We start from the raw sequence: 18234 nt of genomic DNA on the forward strand, positions 1-18234 counted from the left end.
CAACACCATAGTTCAAAAGAATCAATTTTCCTTCTATCCAACTTTTTCATCGTCCAACTTTCACAGCCACATGTAGTTATGGGGAACATGATAGTGCAGACTAGTCTACACTTAGTTATCAAGCTGACATCCTTGTTTTTCCAAATTTGATTTATACTCATCATTGCTATGCGGCCCAGCATGATTCGGTGTTTAATTTCTTGGCTGCATTCACCATTTTGATTGACCAGTGATCCTACAAAGGTGAGTTCTTCCATGCATTCCACCTCCTCTCCATCAATTACTATTCTGATGTTTCCATTCCTTGCAGTTGTCATGAGTTTGGTCTTTTTGATATTCAGAAAGAGGCCAAACTTCTCGCTTTCTTCTTTGAGTCTCATGATTAGGTGCTTTAGTCCTTCCTGGGTTTCTGAGAGGAGGGCTGTATCATCTGCACATAGAAGGTTACTGATGATTCTTCCACCAATTTTTACCCCAGTTTTTGATTTGTCTAGCTCCAGTTTCCTGATGATCACTTCAGCATACAAGTTGAATAAGAAAGATGACAGGATGCAACCTCGTCGCACACCTTTCTCGATCTTGAACCAATCAGTGTCTCCATATTGAGTTTGTACAGTGGCTTCCTGATTTACATACAGTAATTTTACCAACTTCACCAAATGTAGTGGCACCCCAAGGTCTGCTAGGGCTCTCCATAGTTTGTCATGGTCAATACAATCAAAAGCTTTCCTGTAGTCAATAAAGCACATATAAATGTTCTTTTGAAATTTGTGACATTTTTCCATTATTCATCGTATGTTTGCAATGTGATCATGGGTGCCACGACCCCATCTGAAACCAGCTTGAACTGAGATTTAGTTCTGAGTAAATATGGATGGGAATCCATTGTTTCGGGTTGATTTGGCATGAACTTTGTTACATAAAGATAATACTCTTTAAAGGAACTCACAGATTAGTAGAATGATCATTTTTATTGAATGTGAAGAAAAAGCTAAATGATTAATTTAAAAAAATGCTACTAAAGAATATCAAAGAATGAACTACTCTATTAAACTATTAAGAAAGAAATAATTTCAGAGTATGCATATGGAAATAAGTATAATAAGGAGAGCAAAGCCTGACCATAAGGAAATCAAATGACTTGCATATACAGAATTATGAAAACATGTATACAATGGGGTTTTCAAAAGTAAATTTGCTTTTCTTTCTCAAAACCAGTAGCAGTGTATCTTACCTCTGAGCTGCTATCTATGCAGAGACAAAACTGATAGTATGTTTAACCTAAAAGAATTACTCTCTTTCAATATTAGTATTGCTTTTATTTGCATTGCTCTCTAAAGACCTTCTAAAAAGAAAACAGACTGATCATTACTGGCATTTGAGATGGCCATCAGAGAGTAAAACCCTTAGTACAATACAGTCTCCTTTCATTTGTGTCTCTCCCTACAGCAACCTTCCCTAGGGGTGTGAAGTTTCTAGAATTCCCCAGTCTGCAAGACCACTGCTGAGGATTTTGGAAGCTGAAGTCCACAGATTTGCAGGGCACACAGGTTGGCAATCAGTGCTCCATAGTATCTCTGCTCCTTTTTCTTGAGAACTCATTTAAGGTGCAAACATTATATTGGAATTTAAACTACTTGGACATGCACCTCCAAAGTTCCATCTTACACTCTCCATTCCACTTTCCCTACCACCCAGCAATTCAGCCTGGGAAGCAGCTTAATGTACACTTGTGTGAGTGAGGTGGGGGAAGTGGAATATGTAGATGGATAGGGGCAACACAATCATGCTAGGGCAACTCCAAAGAATGGAAAATCTCTGTAGCCCTAGAGGCTAAAAATCAAAGGAAGAAAAAAAAATTGCAATTCTTAAAATCTTCAATATTTCGCCACATCAGAAACTCAAGCATGAAGAATGAGCTGTGATGAGTGGCTTTTTAGGCACATGACTATTTCAAGGTCTAAAAGGTTTTCTCCCGGTTTTTATGCAAGGAATCATAATTTCTTAGCATTAACTATGAGTGTTTTGTTGCAGGAAATCTTCCTGAAACTAATGTGTTCATTCTTCAGCAAAGGATCATTACCTTGTCATGGTGCTGGAGCTTGAGCACCTCAATGATGCCATGAGCTAAACTGTGAAGGGCCACCCAAGACAGGAAGGTCATGAGAGAGAGGTCACACTAAATGCGATCCCTGGGGAAGGTAATGGCAACCCACCCCAGTATTCTTGCTGTGAAAATAAATGGATCAGTACAACCAGAGATATGTCGGTATACCATCGGAAGATGTGACCCCCAGGTCGGAAGATGGTCAAAATGCTACTGGGGAGGAACAGAGGATGAGTTCAACTAGCCCCAGACATGATGACGCAGCTAGCTCAAACCCAAAAGGCGAACGGTGCTGGTGGTGAACGGCAAATCCGATGTTCTAAGGATCAACACACCATTGGAACCTGGAATGTAAGATCTATGAGCCAGGGCAAATTGGATGTGGTTATTGGTGAGATGTCAAGATTAAAGGTAGACATTTTGGGCATCAGAGAACTGAAATGGACTGGAATGGGCCACTTCACATCAAATGACCACCAGATCTACTACTGTGGACAAGAGGACCACAGAAGAAATGGAGTAGCCTTCATAATTAATAGTAAAGTGGCTAAAGCAGTGCTTGGATACAATCCAAAAAATGATAGAATGATCTCAATTCGAATTCAGGGCAAGCCATCTAACATCTCAGTGATCCAAATATACGCCCCAACCACAGATGCTGAAGAAGCTGAAGTAGAGCAGTTCTATGAGGATCTGCAGCACCTACTGGACAACACGCCTAAAAGAGATGTTATTTTCATCACGGGAGACTGGAATGCTAAGGTGGGCAGTCAAATGACACCTGGAATTACAGGTAAGCATAGCCTGGGAGAACAAAACGAAGCAGGACATAGGCTGATAGAATTTTGCCAAGACAACTCAATGTGCATAACAAACACTCTCTTCCAACAACCTAAGAGACAGCTTTATACATGGACTTCACCAGACGGACAACACCGAAATCAGATTGACTACATCCTTTGCAGCCAAAGGTGGTGGACATCTATACAGTCGGTAAAAACAAGACCTGGAGCTGACTGTAGTTCAGATCATGAACTTCTTATTGCACAATTTAGGATCAGACTAAAGAGATTAGGGAAGACCCACAGATCAGCTAGATATGAGCTCACTAATATTCCTAAGAAATATGCAGTGGAGGTGAAGAATCGATTTAAGGGACTGGACTTAGTAGATAGGGTCCCGGAAGAACTCTGGACAGAAGTTCGCAACATTGTTCAGGAGGTGGCAACAAAATACATCCCAAAGAAAGAGAAAACCAAGAAGGCAAAATGGCTGTCTGCTGAGACACTAGAAGTAACCCAAGAAAGAAGGAAAGCAAAAGGCAACAGTGATAGGGGGAGATATGCCCAATTAAATGCAAAATTCCAGAGGTTAGCCAGAAGAGATAAGGAATTATTTTTAAACAAGCAATGCGCAGAAGTGGAAGAAGACAATAGAATAGGAAGGACAAGAGACCTCTTCCAGAAAATTAGAAACATTGGAGGTAAATTCCAGGCCAAAATGGGTATGATAAAAAACAAAGATGGCAAGGACCTAACAGAAGAAGAAGAGATCAAGAAAAGGTGGCAAGAATATACAGAAGACCTGTATAGGAAGGATAACAATATCGGGGATAGCTTTGACGGTGTGGTCATTGAGCTAGAGCCAGACATCCTGAAGAGTGAGGTTGAATGGGCCTTAAGAAGCATTGCTAATAACAAGGCAGTAGGAGATGACGGCATCCCAGCTGAACTGTTCAAAATCTTGCAGGATGATGCTGTCAAGGTAATGCATGCTATATGCCAGCAAATTTGGAAAACACAAGAATGGCCATCAGATTGGAAAACATCAACTTATATCCCCATACCAAAAAAGGGAAACACTAAAGAATGTTCAAACTATCGAACAGAGGCACTTATTTCACATGCCAGTGAGGAAATGCTCAAGATCCTGCAAGGTAGACTTCAGCAATTCATGGAGCGAGAATTGCCAGATGTACAAGCTGGGTTTAGAAAAGGCAGAGGAACTACGGACCAAATTGCCAATATCCGCTGGATAATGGAAAAGGCCAGGGAGTTTCAGAAAAACATCTATTTCTGTTTTATTGACTATTCTAAAGCCTTTGACTGTGTGGACCATAACAAATTGTGGCAAGTTCTTAGTGGTATGGGGATACCAAGTCATCTTGTATGCCTCCTGAAGAATCTGTATAACGACCAAGTAGCAACAGTAAGAACAGAGCACGGAACAACGGACTGGTTTAAGATTGGGAAAGGAGTACGGCAGGGCTGTATACTCTTACCCTACCTATTCAACTTGTATGCAGAACCCATCATGCGACAAGCTGGGCTTGAGGAATCCAAGGCTGGAGTTAAAATCTCTGGAAGAAACATTAACAATCTCAGATATGCAGATGATACCACTTTGATGGCTGAAAGCGAAGAGGAACTGAGGAGCCTTATGATGAAGGTGAAAGAAGAAAGTGCAAAAGCTGGCTTGCAGCTAAACCTCAAAAAAACCAAGATTATGGCAACCAGCTTGATTGATAACTGGCAAATAGAGGGAGAAAATGTAGAAGCAGTGAAAGACTTTGTATTTCTAGGTACGAAGATTACTGCAGATGCTGACTGCAGTCAGGAAATCAGAAGACGCTTAATCCTTGGGAGAAGAGCAATGACAAATCTCGATAAAATAGTTAAGAGCAGAGACATCACACTGACAACAAAGGTCCGCATAGTTAAAGCAATGGTGTTCCCCGTAGTAACATATGGCTGCGAGAGCTGGACCATAAGGATGGCTGAGAGAAGGAAGATCGATGCTTTTGAACTGTGGTGTTGGAGGAAAATTCTGAGAGTGCCTTGGACTGCAAGAAGATCAAACCAGTCCATCCTCCAGGAAATCAAGCCAGACTGCTCACTTGAGGAAATTATATTAAAGGCAAAACTGAAATACTTTCGCCACATAATGAGAAGACAGGACACCCTGGAGAAGATGCTGATGAGGAGAGCGGAGGGCAAAAGGAAGAGGGGCCGACCAAGGGCAAGATGGATGGATGATTTTCTAGAGGTGACGGACCCATTCCTGGGGGAGCTGGGGGTGTTGACGACCAACAGGAAGTTCTGGCGTGGGCTGGTCCATGAAGTCACAAAGAGTCGGAAGCGACTAAACGAATAAACAACAACAACAATATGTTCATTGCCTTGACAATTACCATGTGACATTCAGGAATAACTAGGATTTGTGGCTGCACCATTTAAAGAGCACTGGGCATACGCTCACTGCCAGATTGCCTCATCATGAGTATAGGCCACCAACCATTCATGGAAGGCAGGAATGGAAAATATTTCTATCAGCCAAAGTACATACTATATTACATACATGGGTTTAACATGTCTGATTTTTGTTATTTATGTAGGAACTCAAGGGGGGTGTATCCACTCCCCCCCCCCATGTTTGATATGGATGGTTATGAGACCTCTGAGAAAAGTGGACCAATTGCAGAGAAGGAACTGATGATCAGACAATTATCTATAAGTTTTGATATGGGCAAATATGGAATTATATGTCACACATGAATCATAAAAATATGCTATCTTCTGTCTAGCTACTAAGCATCTGCAGTACATAACAATACAAGAAAAGAAGATGTTCAAGCCAAAAACAGATTGTATACAATCCTGTACGAGGAACACACAGCTCAAATAATTGTTTCAGCAGATCATTTTCTTTTTGCAAATCCACTGATAGTGAAGGGAACACACAGCAGATGCCCATGTCCCATTGGGGTGCATGATCCCACAATCCTTGTTGACTTCTTTGCTTGGCTGTCCATTTTCCCAAAAACTAGAAAGAAAATAATAGAATATTTAATATCAACATATAATTATCTAATTTTTTTGGATGACTTTGCTGTATCATTCCTGCATTGTATCCTGAGGTTTGTTGTTGTTGTTAGTTGCTGTTGAGTTGTTTACAACTCATGGCGCCCCTATGTATAACAGAACGAAATGCTGTTCAGTCTTGCGCCATATGCCCGACTTAGGACCTAGTATTTTTCATCTTCATCTGAAATTATTTTACCAGGGTATCAGTGACGAATGGAATACAATATACTGTAAGTGGGATGTGCTAGATGGGTGAGTTTGCTAATTATGTAGCCCATGTGGTCAGGGTGCCTCTTTCTGCTCTATGGGTAGGGGGTACCCCCCAGTGGGTAGGAGGGGGGATTCAGCAACTTAGAAGCATTCCACTGTTCACTGTTCTCTCAACAGCCAAGACAACAGAGGAACAATATGGACAGTCACTTGGCATCTACGCATTTTGATTTGGCTTCCGTGTCTGGCCTTAGGGCTGTAATAAACACGATTGATTGATTGGCTTCTAAAATCAGGCAAAAATGGTCAGCACAAGGAAAATTTGTCCTACATATATTTTTTTTCTCTAAACTTATTGAGTTTATTAAGAACAGGTAGAGTTATACCATGCCATGGAATTGTAACAAAAACATTTTTATGGGCTTAGGTTTAAAGCAAGCATAGATAAACACTACCTTTCTCAACCAAAAAGCAAATGATAGCCCATTTGTCCAAGTTGGATATAACAAAACATTGAGTTTTCCCATGTATTTAACTTGAGTAGTCCAATTCCTCCCTGGCATTTCTAATAAGTCTATTTTGAAAACAATAATAAAGTTGATGTATTTTGGACTCGTACCTAGCTGAAGAGAAGCAAAAAAGAATTTTATCAGTTAAGTCTGAGTGGCTGTATACTTTCAGGCAATAAAGAAGTGATGACTGATTGCATGACATATTACAATTTTATAAATCAGATGACTCTCACATAATTAAAATGATAAAAATGTTGGCCCAAAGATTGATTTGTTAAATGGCGTCAAGTAGGTTTTAACTCTTAGCGTCCACTTAGCTTCTCTCCAGGATGATCTATCTTCAGCTTGGCATTTTATGTCTCTCAGGGGCACATCCATTTCTCTTGTAACAAAGTCCATCCATCTTGCTGCTCACCTTTCCTTCAACTTTTTCCAACATTATGGATCTCTCAAGGGAGTTGGATCTTCACATATTGTGTCCAAAATATTAAAGTTTGAGCCTGGTCATTTGTGCAAGTGAAAATTCTGGATTGATTTGTCTTATGATGTTTGTTTTCCTGGTTATCCATGGTATCTCCAGGAGTCTTCTCCAGCACCAAAATTCAAAAGCATCAATACTATTTCTATCCTGCTTTTTTCAAAGTCCCCCATTTCCATCCACAGACTGTCAGAGACGAAACTGTTCTCTGAATGATTCTAATCTTGGTAGATAATAGTTATATCACAAGATCTGAATAGTCTGTCCAAGGCCTTCCCTGCAGCCCTACCAAGTGCTAATATGTGGCATATTTCTTGACTGCTGTATCCTTTACTGTTGATTGTTAAGCCTAAGAGGCAGAAGCTCTCCACCACTTTAATATCTTTGTTATCAGTTCTGAGGCCAATCAATGAACCTCTTGTCATTAATTTAGCTTTTGCAGATCTTTTAACATCCTGCAAAAAGGGGGGAGGGGGGAAGAGGTTGGAATGTATGGGATTATATGTATTGTGATGGAGGATGGATGGAATGACTAGTGGGCGCACCATAATCCTCACTTGCTGCTGAGTGCCTGAATGCAGTTATTTTGGATTGCTGGTGATACAGAGAGTGAGTAGTTGGTTGAGTTCTATGAACTGAAAGGGTATAAGTACAGGTGGGCTGGTCTTAGGGGGAGAAGAGAGACTGGTAGCATCGTTAAGGTTGTGACCTGCAGAGGTTAGTATGGAGTGGATTTGAGGGTGGGCTGCTCTTGGAGATGGTGGGTTCAATGTTTGAGACTGATCCCACCTTCCAGCCCTCAGTATTCAGCCTCGTGACCCGGTCCCCAGAACCTTGATGGCCCTGGACTCTGCTTATTGCTTATGAGCATCAGGTCAGTGTGTAATAAGACTGTCCTCGTTCACAATTTGATTGTAGATGAGTGTCAACCTTTTTCAAGGTAGACCAGGTGAGGAAACAGACACCTCCAGAGTCTCAGTAATGCTACTGGATTGTTGTAGGGTACAATAACAGAATCTTGAAAGAGTACCAGAGATTCCATTTGCCTCCTCTTATACTAAACAGAATCCAAGTGGAATGAATTTCTTCTCATGCTTTCTCCTTTCCCAGGACTAAGTTGTCACTTCTCCTCTCTTCACATATCTCCTGCATACAGTGCCTTTGTCAAGGTTATCTCCATGTTCCTCTACAATGAGGCAGCCAACCTGGCATATATAATTGGATGCTTGGTACAGAAAATTGTACCAAGTAGCTCTGTCACTTTCTTGTTATTACCTATTAGCATTTTGCCATATTTGCAGAGCAACTGGTATATTAATTATTTTCCTGTTATTTTGAAAATTTTATAGTCCTGGGCACCTTTCACCATCCTCAGCTCATTCTGAGCTTTAGCTTTCACACATCATTTCTGCAGCTCCAGACCAATTGTGTCCTTCCTTCCATCTCCTTTATATGTTCTTTTTTTCCGATTTTTAGATCTTCTTTAAACTTTTTGTGTTTCCTGCTGTCCTACATTTTTTCCTCACTGGAATTGTTTGCAATTATATTTTTAGGTTCTCCTTTTTTAGAAACTCCCACCTATCTTGAGCTCCTTTTCTTCATAAATTTCCACTTCTGTGTAATCCTACTTATCATTTTTCTGAGCTTATTAAAATTTGCTTTCTGGAATATGTGGCTGAAAAGAAAAGAAGAAAAGAAGAGAAAAGAAAAGAATCCAAAATGTACTCACGTTGTTCTGAGTAGCAAACCACCTTCTTTCCACTTCCACTGTCCTTCTAAGTCATTCATACCCAACCAGTAACTGTCAACTTTATTGAGGTTATTTCTCAGAAAATTCTGGAACAGGTATTGACCAAATAACAAAATTATTGACCAAACAACAAAAAAAGCCCAAGATTATAAAGATAAAACAGAATCTGAAACAGAATAAAGCCAGCAACAGAATAATACTAATGTAAAAGTGGTAATGGATATATGAAGGATTTTAAGAAACTAAAAGGGTTTTCACCTTCTATCAAAATGACTATACATAGGTGCCAAGTAAGGCTGTTTGGATGCCACCATTGTGAAAGCCTACTGGGAACTCACCCAGAGTACATGTGGACACCTCTCAAAATGAATACAAAGTATGGGTGTTCATATTAAAGATATGTGGGAGACAGCAAACAAACAATTAGCTCCAGGACATTCAAAGTTTTTAACAGTTAACATCAATATTTGAACCAGGTCTGGAAATGGACTGGATGGTGGTGCACATGGCAAAATCAATATTATCATTTTAGTCACAATTAACTAATTCGCTATGACTAGACTTACTGACATTTCTAGATTGTTTTCAGATGAGCCCCCTCTATAACTCTTTACAGTAATCTGTAACATAATTTACATATAATGCCTAATTCTTCTAAACAATGAACGTTAGAAATGGGTCCATAGTGTAGAACCAAAAATATCTTTCCATTTTTGCTGACCTTGTTACTGTCTACAAAACTGAAGAGGCATTTCTGGCTGAAGAGAAAATCAAGGCTTTTTGGATGCATAGTAGTTTAAATTTACAAAGAAAAGCAACCTCAGCTTTTTAATTTTTAAAAAATTGAAATATTTCTGTCCTATCCTTCAAATAAAAAGTACTATACAGAAACATTTACATATAAAGATATCTGATTTCTTACAAAGATAGGGGAACTTACCTGTTCTTCATCAGACCAAATGCTGACCAGATGAGCCTTAGAGTTATTGCAATTCCACAAAGCGTTAGTCCAATTTGTCTTTTCAGTTGAAAAGTAGTAACAGTGTCTCATATGCCTCGTCCAGCTGTGTGGACATGAAAGAGCAACTGAGATGCTTCCTTTGCTGCAGAAGGATTCTACAAATAGAACAGGAGCTTGTATTAGCACGTTACACTGTTTAGAAATTGCTGAGATCACATAGTCAAATGAAATTAAGAGTTTCAGTGGGCAGAGCATATAAATATTGTGAAGCCAGTCTTCCAAAACGTTGTGGTGAATGTACAGTGTTTACCTCTACAGCAAGTTGAGCAAAAAGGCAATTTACTGGGGGCTTGCTTCTTGATATTTTCAGATATATACAGGAGAAGAATAGTCTCCATTTCAGTCTCACCCTGCATGTCCTTACTCCCAACAGGGGGTAAGGCATCCTGATGGAACAAAAAAGCCAAATATCACAGCTTAACAGCTGGGTGTGTCAGTGATTAACTTTCACCAAGCCCAGTGGGGCTTTCAGTACAACTGTATCTTCAGGTTCAGTTTTACCCTTATAAATTCTGTTGTGAGTGTTGTTTATTGGTGCTTTTAGTAGGATCTGTACTGGAATCTCTTTCATATGTAAGGTACTGTGGTGGTCATAGTTCTCTGTAACAGTTGCCATTTAGTGGCACACGCAACAAAGAAAGCAGTGCAATAATCTGTTCTGTGTTGCTATGAACCCAAAGCATCTCTTGTAAGTGCAGATTTGTTTTTAATGACAAATAGCACTGGATTATAAGACTCCAATCACTGCCCTGTATGTTCTAAACTTCACTCCTAAACATTTATTATAAGTTTTTTTTTAGTTAACCCTGCCACTAATACCTTTAAGAATCTTGGCTCTTCATTCAATTTCATAAACCAGTTTTAGTAGATAATCTAATTCCTTCTAAGTTTCACAATGATTATTTTAACCTAACAACATTTTGCCAACCTGCTTTTCCATGCATGACTGTGTATCTGTTTATAAGATTTATATCCTGCCTTTCCACCAGGAACTCAAAGCAATTTTCATGGGGATCTGTGCCTAGGTTAAGAGAAGCCCAAAGTTAACCAGTGAGTTCCTGTAGTTGAGAGTCAACTTGAAAGTGGATCTTCCTGGTCCTTGTCTAACTTCTTAACCACTGCACTGAACTACTCTCCTAAATTTCATGGGAAGCTTCAGTGCAGCTTCCCTGAAAGAACAGCTTTTTGCAGCTTTGAAATACATTATGGACAGCAACATGTGGAAGCAATTGTTGCCTGAAAGAAGTCCCCACATATTTTTAAATGCTAGAATAGTGACAGAAGGTTTGCAATATTATAAATTTGTTAGTGAGGAAGTTAACACAGTAATGTGATATAAGCACTTGGTTAGTATACTATACTGAGCAAGGAAAAAAAGTAGCAAATCATCATGTAGAGATGGAGAAGTATCAGATCCACAACTAAATAGCCTGACATTGAAGTTTCACTTGTCACTTCATTAGCAGGAATTTTAATTGAATGTTGATGTGCTGATCTTGAAAAGCAGAAGGCAGGACTGTCCAAAAAACAAAGCAAAAAAGCAAGCCAAAGATGCATTGCTTCCATATTTTTCAGAATCTTCCATTTAATAAGTTCTGGAGAACAGTTTAACAACTGAGTGAATTGTTATGAAGAAAGACAAGAAATTTCCTATTGCAAAGAATTTTAAATAAAAATGGGAGGTCAAGCTGTTAACTTGTCTGAATAGAGACTAAATAATCCAAGAAGTTCCTGTTATATTTCATTCAGTTTCCATGGTGAACTAGTTGATAATACTTAGAGCAAAGCTGATTTAGCATCTAATGATGATGTGCAGAAAAAGGACATGGATTTGTGAATATAATAATTATTCACAAGCCCAAGTCCTTTCCATGAACATCATCACTAGATAATAACCAACTCTGCTGTCCATATTCCTAAGGGCTTTGTTTAGGCACCTTCAGTTCCTTTCAATCTAAACTGAAATTAATGCATACCTGATGGATTGCAGATGTTCAGAGCAGAACCTGGACAGAACCTGGTCCTTTCCCACTACAATGTTAAGCAGCAAGGGAGGCTTTGTGGCTGAAAATATGTTTGTTGTATGCATTTTCCTTGCCTTCCTGCCCATTTCTGATGTTCACGTTTTCTACCCAGGGTGATCACATCTTATTTAGAAGAAACCAGATCTAGAACGTTTTCAAAGGTGTCTCACCTAAAATGTTCTCAATTTCAGTGAACTTCTCTCTTGTGTAACCTTCAGCCATCATCAGTTTTGTTTTAACGTATTTCAGTTCTTCCATCACTAAAAAAACAGATCAAAATGCTGACAAACAATAATGTCACGAACAATTCCTATCATTCCTTTTTTTGTGTCTGTTCCAAGACACTGCCAAATAGTGCTGTCCTGCTTTCTGAAAGTGTCAGTCATTATATATGAGATTAGGGTTTTTTCCCCCTGTGGCTTTATTGCTATCTCTTTTCAGCACAGATAGTTCGGGCAGCCTAACTTGTTGTTTTCCTACAGTGGCAACATAGGTGTCTCTTGCACTGCTTCATCTCCCAAAGCTCCCCTGAGAATTAGGGAACCACCCAGGATTCCCACACACACAGAATCTGTGTAAGAATGATCAGGTCCAAGACCACCATCACCTGCTCATTCCAAGCAGCGGCTAAGCCTCAGATGAACCGTATACCAGAGCTTTAGAAATTACCTCAGTACCCTCTGAAACCCCATAGACCTATTAGGCACCAAGGGCAAATTGACTGAATAGCTCCCTCCTCCTTGCAGTAGGAGGCAGCCACAGAAAACTCCAAGTCTAACAGGGAATGATCTGTCTATGACAAGGGACAGCTGGCAATATCCCCCAAATCCAGATCACGTCGCCACTGCCCCTAAGATAAAAAACAAATCTAACATGTGACACACACACACCCACTGTGCTTTGGACCATCTATTACCCAGGTCAAGTCCATGTTTGCCATGGTAGCCATGAATTCCTTAGCTGCCTCCAACTCTGGACTAAGCAAAGGCAGGTTGAACTCTCCCAATGGAGTTTGCCTGGGGAGCTCCACCACCAGAATCAAGCAGTTCTGGCAGGGAAGCTGCTACATAGCAGGGGGTTAGGCATACAAGTAGCAATTCCATCTGATCTCTATGGCCCAACTTCCCAAATAGGGTTCCAAATCCAGATATCTGTGAAACAGAGACCTGGAATCCTCCAGAGTTTCCTGGATGACAATGGCCATACCCCTACCTCTACCCTAGAGTCTTGGTTGATGTCATGCCTGAAATGTGGGGCACATTTCTGAGAGAGAACCTCCCCTCTGCATCCAGCAAGTCTCAATCTCATGATTATATCATGCATGAGGGAAGCCTTATTACAGACCGACCTGGCATTCAGCAACAGCAGGTGAAACCTGGGGCCATTGAAGCTATGATGACTGGGTCGCAAGGGCAGAATATGTATGGTCCTTAGCTGTTGGGGTCCATTAGCAACTTCACACTAAAAGTGCCATCTGGTTTGACCTTTTGTCTCCTTCACAAGATAATTAAAGCCATGTAAATATTAAAAAGGTATAATGCCCTACCTTTCATGAACTTCTCTGAGTAGTTTAGGTTTTGGTTCTGTAGTTCCTCTAAAATTTCTGAGTCTGATGAAGAAAAATGAGACAAAATGTGGAAATTCTACTTTTGTTATAATCCAAAATAAACCTTGTTTAGATAATTTTGTAAAATTAAAACTGTTTACTACTCAGCTCACAAAAAGCAGAGAAGGAATGGCATTGCTGGCATTGCTTTCATAGTCAAGAAAGATAGAGCAAGGACACTATTTTGGTACAATGAAATCAATGCCTGGATAATATAGATTACATTTGTAGACAACCCTTTATTATGATGACCATCCAAGTTTATGGTACAAATACTGATGCAGAAGAAGAGAGGTTGACCAGTTTTATGGCCAAATTCAATCTGAAATTGACAGCATGTACTGCTTATGGTTGGACACTGGAATGCCGAAGTTGGAAATAGCAAGGAGGAAAATGTAACTGAACTGTCTGGCCTGGGAAACAAATGAAGCAGGAGAGTGACTTATCAATTTTTGCCAATCCAGTGCTTTCTTCATTGCTAACACAGTCTTCCTACAATTGAAACGATGCCTATATACATGGATATCACCAGACAGAAAACACAGGTATCAAATTGATTATATTATTAGTAAAAGAAGGTGGAAGAGCTTAGTTATAACAGCAGATATGTAGCCAGGCATTCCTGGGAACAGATAATGAACTCCTTGTGAGCAAGCTCCAGTTCAAGCTAAAGCAAAAGAACAAAGCCAGTCAGTTTACCCAATATGATCTTGAGCATATTCCCGTCATTTTTCTAGGAGAACATTAGGAATTGCTTTGAAGTCCTGAACCTAATTGATACGGAAGCAGAGAAACTGTGGACTGAAATCAAAGAGATTCTTAAAGATGCACATGAAAAGAGACTGCCAAAGGCCACAAAACAAAAGAAAGCGAACTGGATGTCAGAACAAACAATAGAATTTGCCAGGAAGGGAAGAGAAGAGAAGCCAAAGCCAAGAACAGCGAAAATCTCAGGAAGGAATTTAACGAAGAATTTCAGAGGGCTGTTAGAAGAGATGAGGAGCAATATTACAATGATATCTATAAAGCCATCAAAGATGGAAACAGTCATTGGGAAAAAAAGCAAACTCTTCCAAAAGAATCTCCAAATTCAGAAGGAGGTTCCAACCTCAAATTGGTATGCTAAAGAATGTCAGTGGACACATATTAACTGATTTAAGGAAGATCAAGCAAAGAAGGAAAGATTATGCTGTACAGTAGATATGTCAAGATCCAAGATACCTTAGAAGATATTTCCTTCTTACAAGAACTTCTAGTACTAGAAGATGATGTTAGATCAGTGACTAATGTGTGATTGTGCCAGGGCAAATAGCAAATAGGGACAGAACCAAAGCAGATAGAAGGTTGTTCACAAGATAATTAAAGGCATATTAATATTAAAATACATGGTACTTACTTTCCGTGAACTTCTCTGTGTAGGTTAGATTTAAGTTTTGTAGCTTTTCTGAAATTGCTGAGTCTGAAGAAGAAAATGAGACAAAATGTGGAATTTTTACTTTTTATTTTAATCTGAAATTTATGTATTTATTTGTTTGTTTGTTTATCAAATTTGTCACCGCCCATCTCCTCCCACTGGAGGGACTCTGGGCAGTAACAAATAATCTTTGTTTAGAAATTTCATAGAATTAAAATTATAATTGTAGATGTTATGCTCAGCCACACAGTCCTATGAAAAACCACAGCAGCTTTTGAGAACTGCAGACAGGTGTTACATTCATACCCCTGTATGCACTGAAGCGCCATTTTGGATCTGAAACTAAAACGCTTCCCAACTTTATTTAATAGTAAGGAAATTTCATCAAAATTACATAAAACTCCTATATTAAATACAACAGATTCTTTTTAAGGTCTTAAAAAAAACTGGAGGATAATTTCAGTACTAAACTTGATTAAGCTCTATTAAAATCTTTGTTGCGCAGAATTCCTTTTAAATCTCTTTCAGCAAATCATCAAGTTTTGACCATCAAATAATTCACTGTTGGTATTATGCTCCACTAATATTACACTACATAAACTCTACCTCTTCTAGATTGTATTGATAGGAGTATTATGATCTTTGATGGCAATGTTGTATTGAGTTGGTGAGTTGGTGAGTTGGTGAGACAATTGGTGAGACAATTCGAATTCTTTATGACCCATTTCACCAGAACTGTCTGTCAGTAATTGTTTCTTTGATTTCTTGTAAGCTCATTTGTGTCCTCAGTAATAATATCCAGCCACCTTGCCTTCTATCAACTCTTTTCTATTGCATTCAATTTTTCCAAGCGTCAGGATCTCCTTCAGGTACTTTTGCTTTGCAATGTATGTCCAAAATATTTTGGCTTTAGTGCTTTCAGCGAGCACTCTGATTTTACTTCATCTAATATTAAATGATTTGTTCTTTTTGTGATCCAAAGTGTTCTCAGCAATTTTTTCCTGCACTACAATTCAAAGGCAACTATTTTTCTTTCTTCAGCCCTTCTGAAGGTCCAGCTTTCAGAACCATATGTACAACTGGGAAGTCCAAGGCCTTGAGAATATTAATCTTGTTGGTTAGCGTGGTGTCTCTCTACTTTAGTACTATGTCTAGATCTCTCATAATCTTTCTGCTAAATAGCAGATGTCTCTTTATTTCATGGCTACTGTCACCATCCTTGTCAATCTTTCAGGGTAGGAAGATAACATGTGTTACTACCACAACTACTTCTCCAAACTATTTGCACTGGGTTTTTTAATACTGAGCAGCAGACTGGCTTTGCATCCTATTTTTTTCACCTTTATCAAGAGATACCTTAAGTCTTTCTTGCTTCTAATCATCATTCCCAATTCTGAACCATTTAGTTGCCCCAAATTCTATTCTTGTTGTTACTTATTGGTCATCATACAAAGTCTTCAATATGCAGATGAAGGGGCCCAGTATGCCCATGTTTTAAGGCCTAGCCACAATTGCTTATGGTCTACACAGTTATACGCCTCTGCATAATAAGTGGATGTTTTTGTGGTATGAAGCAAATGGCTAGCATCCTCCCCCTTAAACCAAGTCTAACTTAAAAGAAGGAACAAAGGCAATAGGGAGGCCTTGTCTTAACATACTCACTGATAAATTAGGATGCTGTAACCTAATCTCTTTTTTATTTGCAATAAACCTGCCAACACATATACTGTGAACCTTGCTGCTGTAAAGAGTTTTATAATTTCCAGTGGTAAAGCTCATAACGTTACTGGGATATGCAAGCCCCTTCACTACTACAAGATAACAATCAACAATCAAAATTTTCTTGTGAAATTGGGAAAATCATCCAAATTCTAAGGTTGGTTGACTGTATTTCTTAATCTATCTACTGTAAATTAAGGCAGCATAAAAGCTTGATTCAGTTCTTATTAACTTTAGGTTTATTATTGCAAAATATTAGAAAACCAAAGGACTTATTTCATTGTTCAGTGGTATTTAACATGCATAAGTATTTGTATAAAATTTCAGATAGTATGCTTGTTTTGTACTTTGTTTGTTTTATTGCTTTGTAAAAATAAAGGGAAACAAAAACTTTGCTTTGAATTGCAGTCCCTTTGGGCATCATTTGAGAGACTCATTATCCCAAACGTATGCCTTCTCCAATCTGGCATTCTGCAGATAATGTTGGGCCTGCAACTCCCCAAATGCTGAGCTGATTGAGAATTTTGGGAGCTGGAAAAGCTGATTCAGCAGAAAGTGGCAGATATTAAGTCACTGGAATGGATGGAATATTTCTTACTCCATTTTTGCCAGTAGAACGTATTTGTTTTTTTTTCCTGTTGAAAACCAATGAACTATTTTGAAAATCCACATTTTTAATCATGTATTTTAGAAACAGTTGAGAGAGTTGAAGCTGGGGAGTAAGCAGGTGGAAGTCAAGAATTAGTCACTAGCAGTAGTTTTAAGGAGCAAACCTGATTAAGAGACCATCTGGCTACCTGGGTGTAAACATTTTATGGCTCTTCCTGTTGAGGAGATCCAATGGACAGCCCGTGGAGGAGCTAAAATTGACATTTATGGTAGCTCACTGTTCAAGGATTTCTTCACAGTTACACATTCTCATCTCTGGAATTCCTGACAATACCATTCACAAGTGGGGATCACTTACGTTTCAGCAGGATCATGAAGAAGAAAGTAATCCATGCTGCAAAGCCTATGGCTACTAGGACATAAAGAACGGGTACATGAAGCTTTCTACAGTTATTCTTTTTTGCAGGTTTAGAGATGAAAGGAGCTGTGGACGAGAAGATTAATGGCAGCAATTAAAATTATTGTTTATATTTTGTGGAGAACAAAGAGGTGAATTTATGTATACAAGCTTGTGTGATTGGGTTGCAGTTTCCTAACCTAAAATAGGATGTGTTTCTTGGACCAAATAAAAGGTTGACTTTCATAAGTAAAAGCAAAATATAAAAAACATTTTAAATTTTAAATTGACTCATAAAGGGATAAAGCCAAAGTAGGCATGACGCTAAAAACATGTTTCAATCATGTGTTGGTAAAAGGCTCTGTTCCTTTCTACAGCTTCTGACAATGGAACTCGCTGTCTTTCAGCCTAACCCACTGCACCATTCTGATATTATGAGGAGAAGATGAGGGCAGTTTCCATTGTGTGCTGCTTTGAGCTCTTAGAGGAACATTGGAAGATCCACACACTAAAACAAATAAATA

At 39.0% G+C, this 18234-nt stretch overlaps 1 protein-coding gene across 1 annotated transcript; it reads right to left on the reverse strand.

The window, feature by feature from the left end:
* Positions 1-5282: 5282 nt before the first annotated feature.
* On the reverse strand, positions 5283-17793 carry LOC134492311 (CD209 antigen-like protein C). Its single transcript, XM_063296487.1, has 7 exons — positions 17672-17793; positions 14968-15030; positions 13512-13574; positions 12136-12225; positions 9861-10036; positions 8900-9006; positions 5283-5929 (listed from the first exon to the last, which is right to left on the reverse strand). The coding sequence occupies exons 1-7, from the start codon at positions 17685-17687 to the stop codon at positions 5797-5799; spliced, it is 648 nt and encodes a 215-aa protein (XP_063152557.1). The 5' UTR covers positions 17688-17793; the 3' UTR covers positions 5283-5796.
* Positions 17794-18234: the final 441 nt, after the last annotated feature.

Source organism: Candoia aspera, chromosome 2, assembly GCF_035149785.1.
Source record: "Candoia aspera isolate rCanAsp1 chromosome 2, rCanAsp1.hap2, whole genome shotgun sequence".
NCBI lineage: Eukaryota > Metazoa > Chordata > Lepidosauria > Squamata > Boidae > Candoia > Candoia aspera.

Excerpts from the sequence above, each read along its gene's own strand:
- LOC134492311 (XM_063296487.1), bottom strand. Across the intron at positions 12,226-13,511 it reads CTCAGAGAAGTTCATGAAAG|TGATGGAAGAACTGAAATAC; the intron begins GTAGGGCATTAT and ends CTGTTTTTTTAG. Across the intron at positions 9,007-9,860 it reads TTTGGTCTGATGAAGAACAG|AATTTTCTGAGAAATAACCT; the intron begins GTAAGTTCCCCT and ends TACCTGTTCCAG.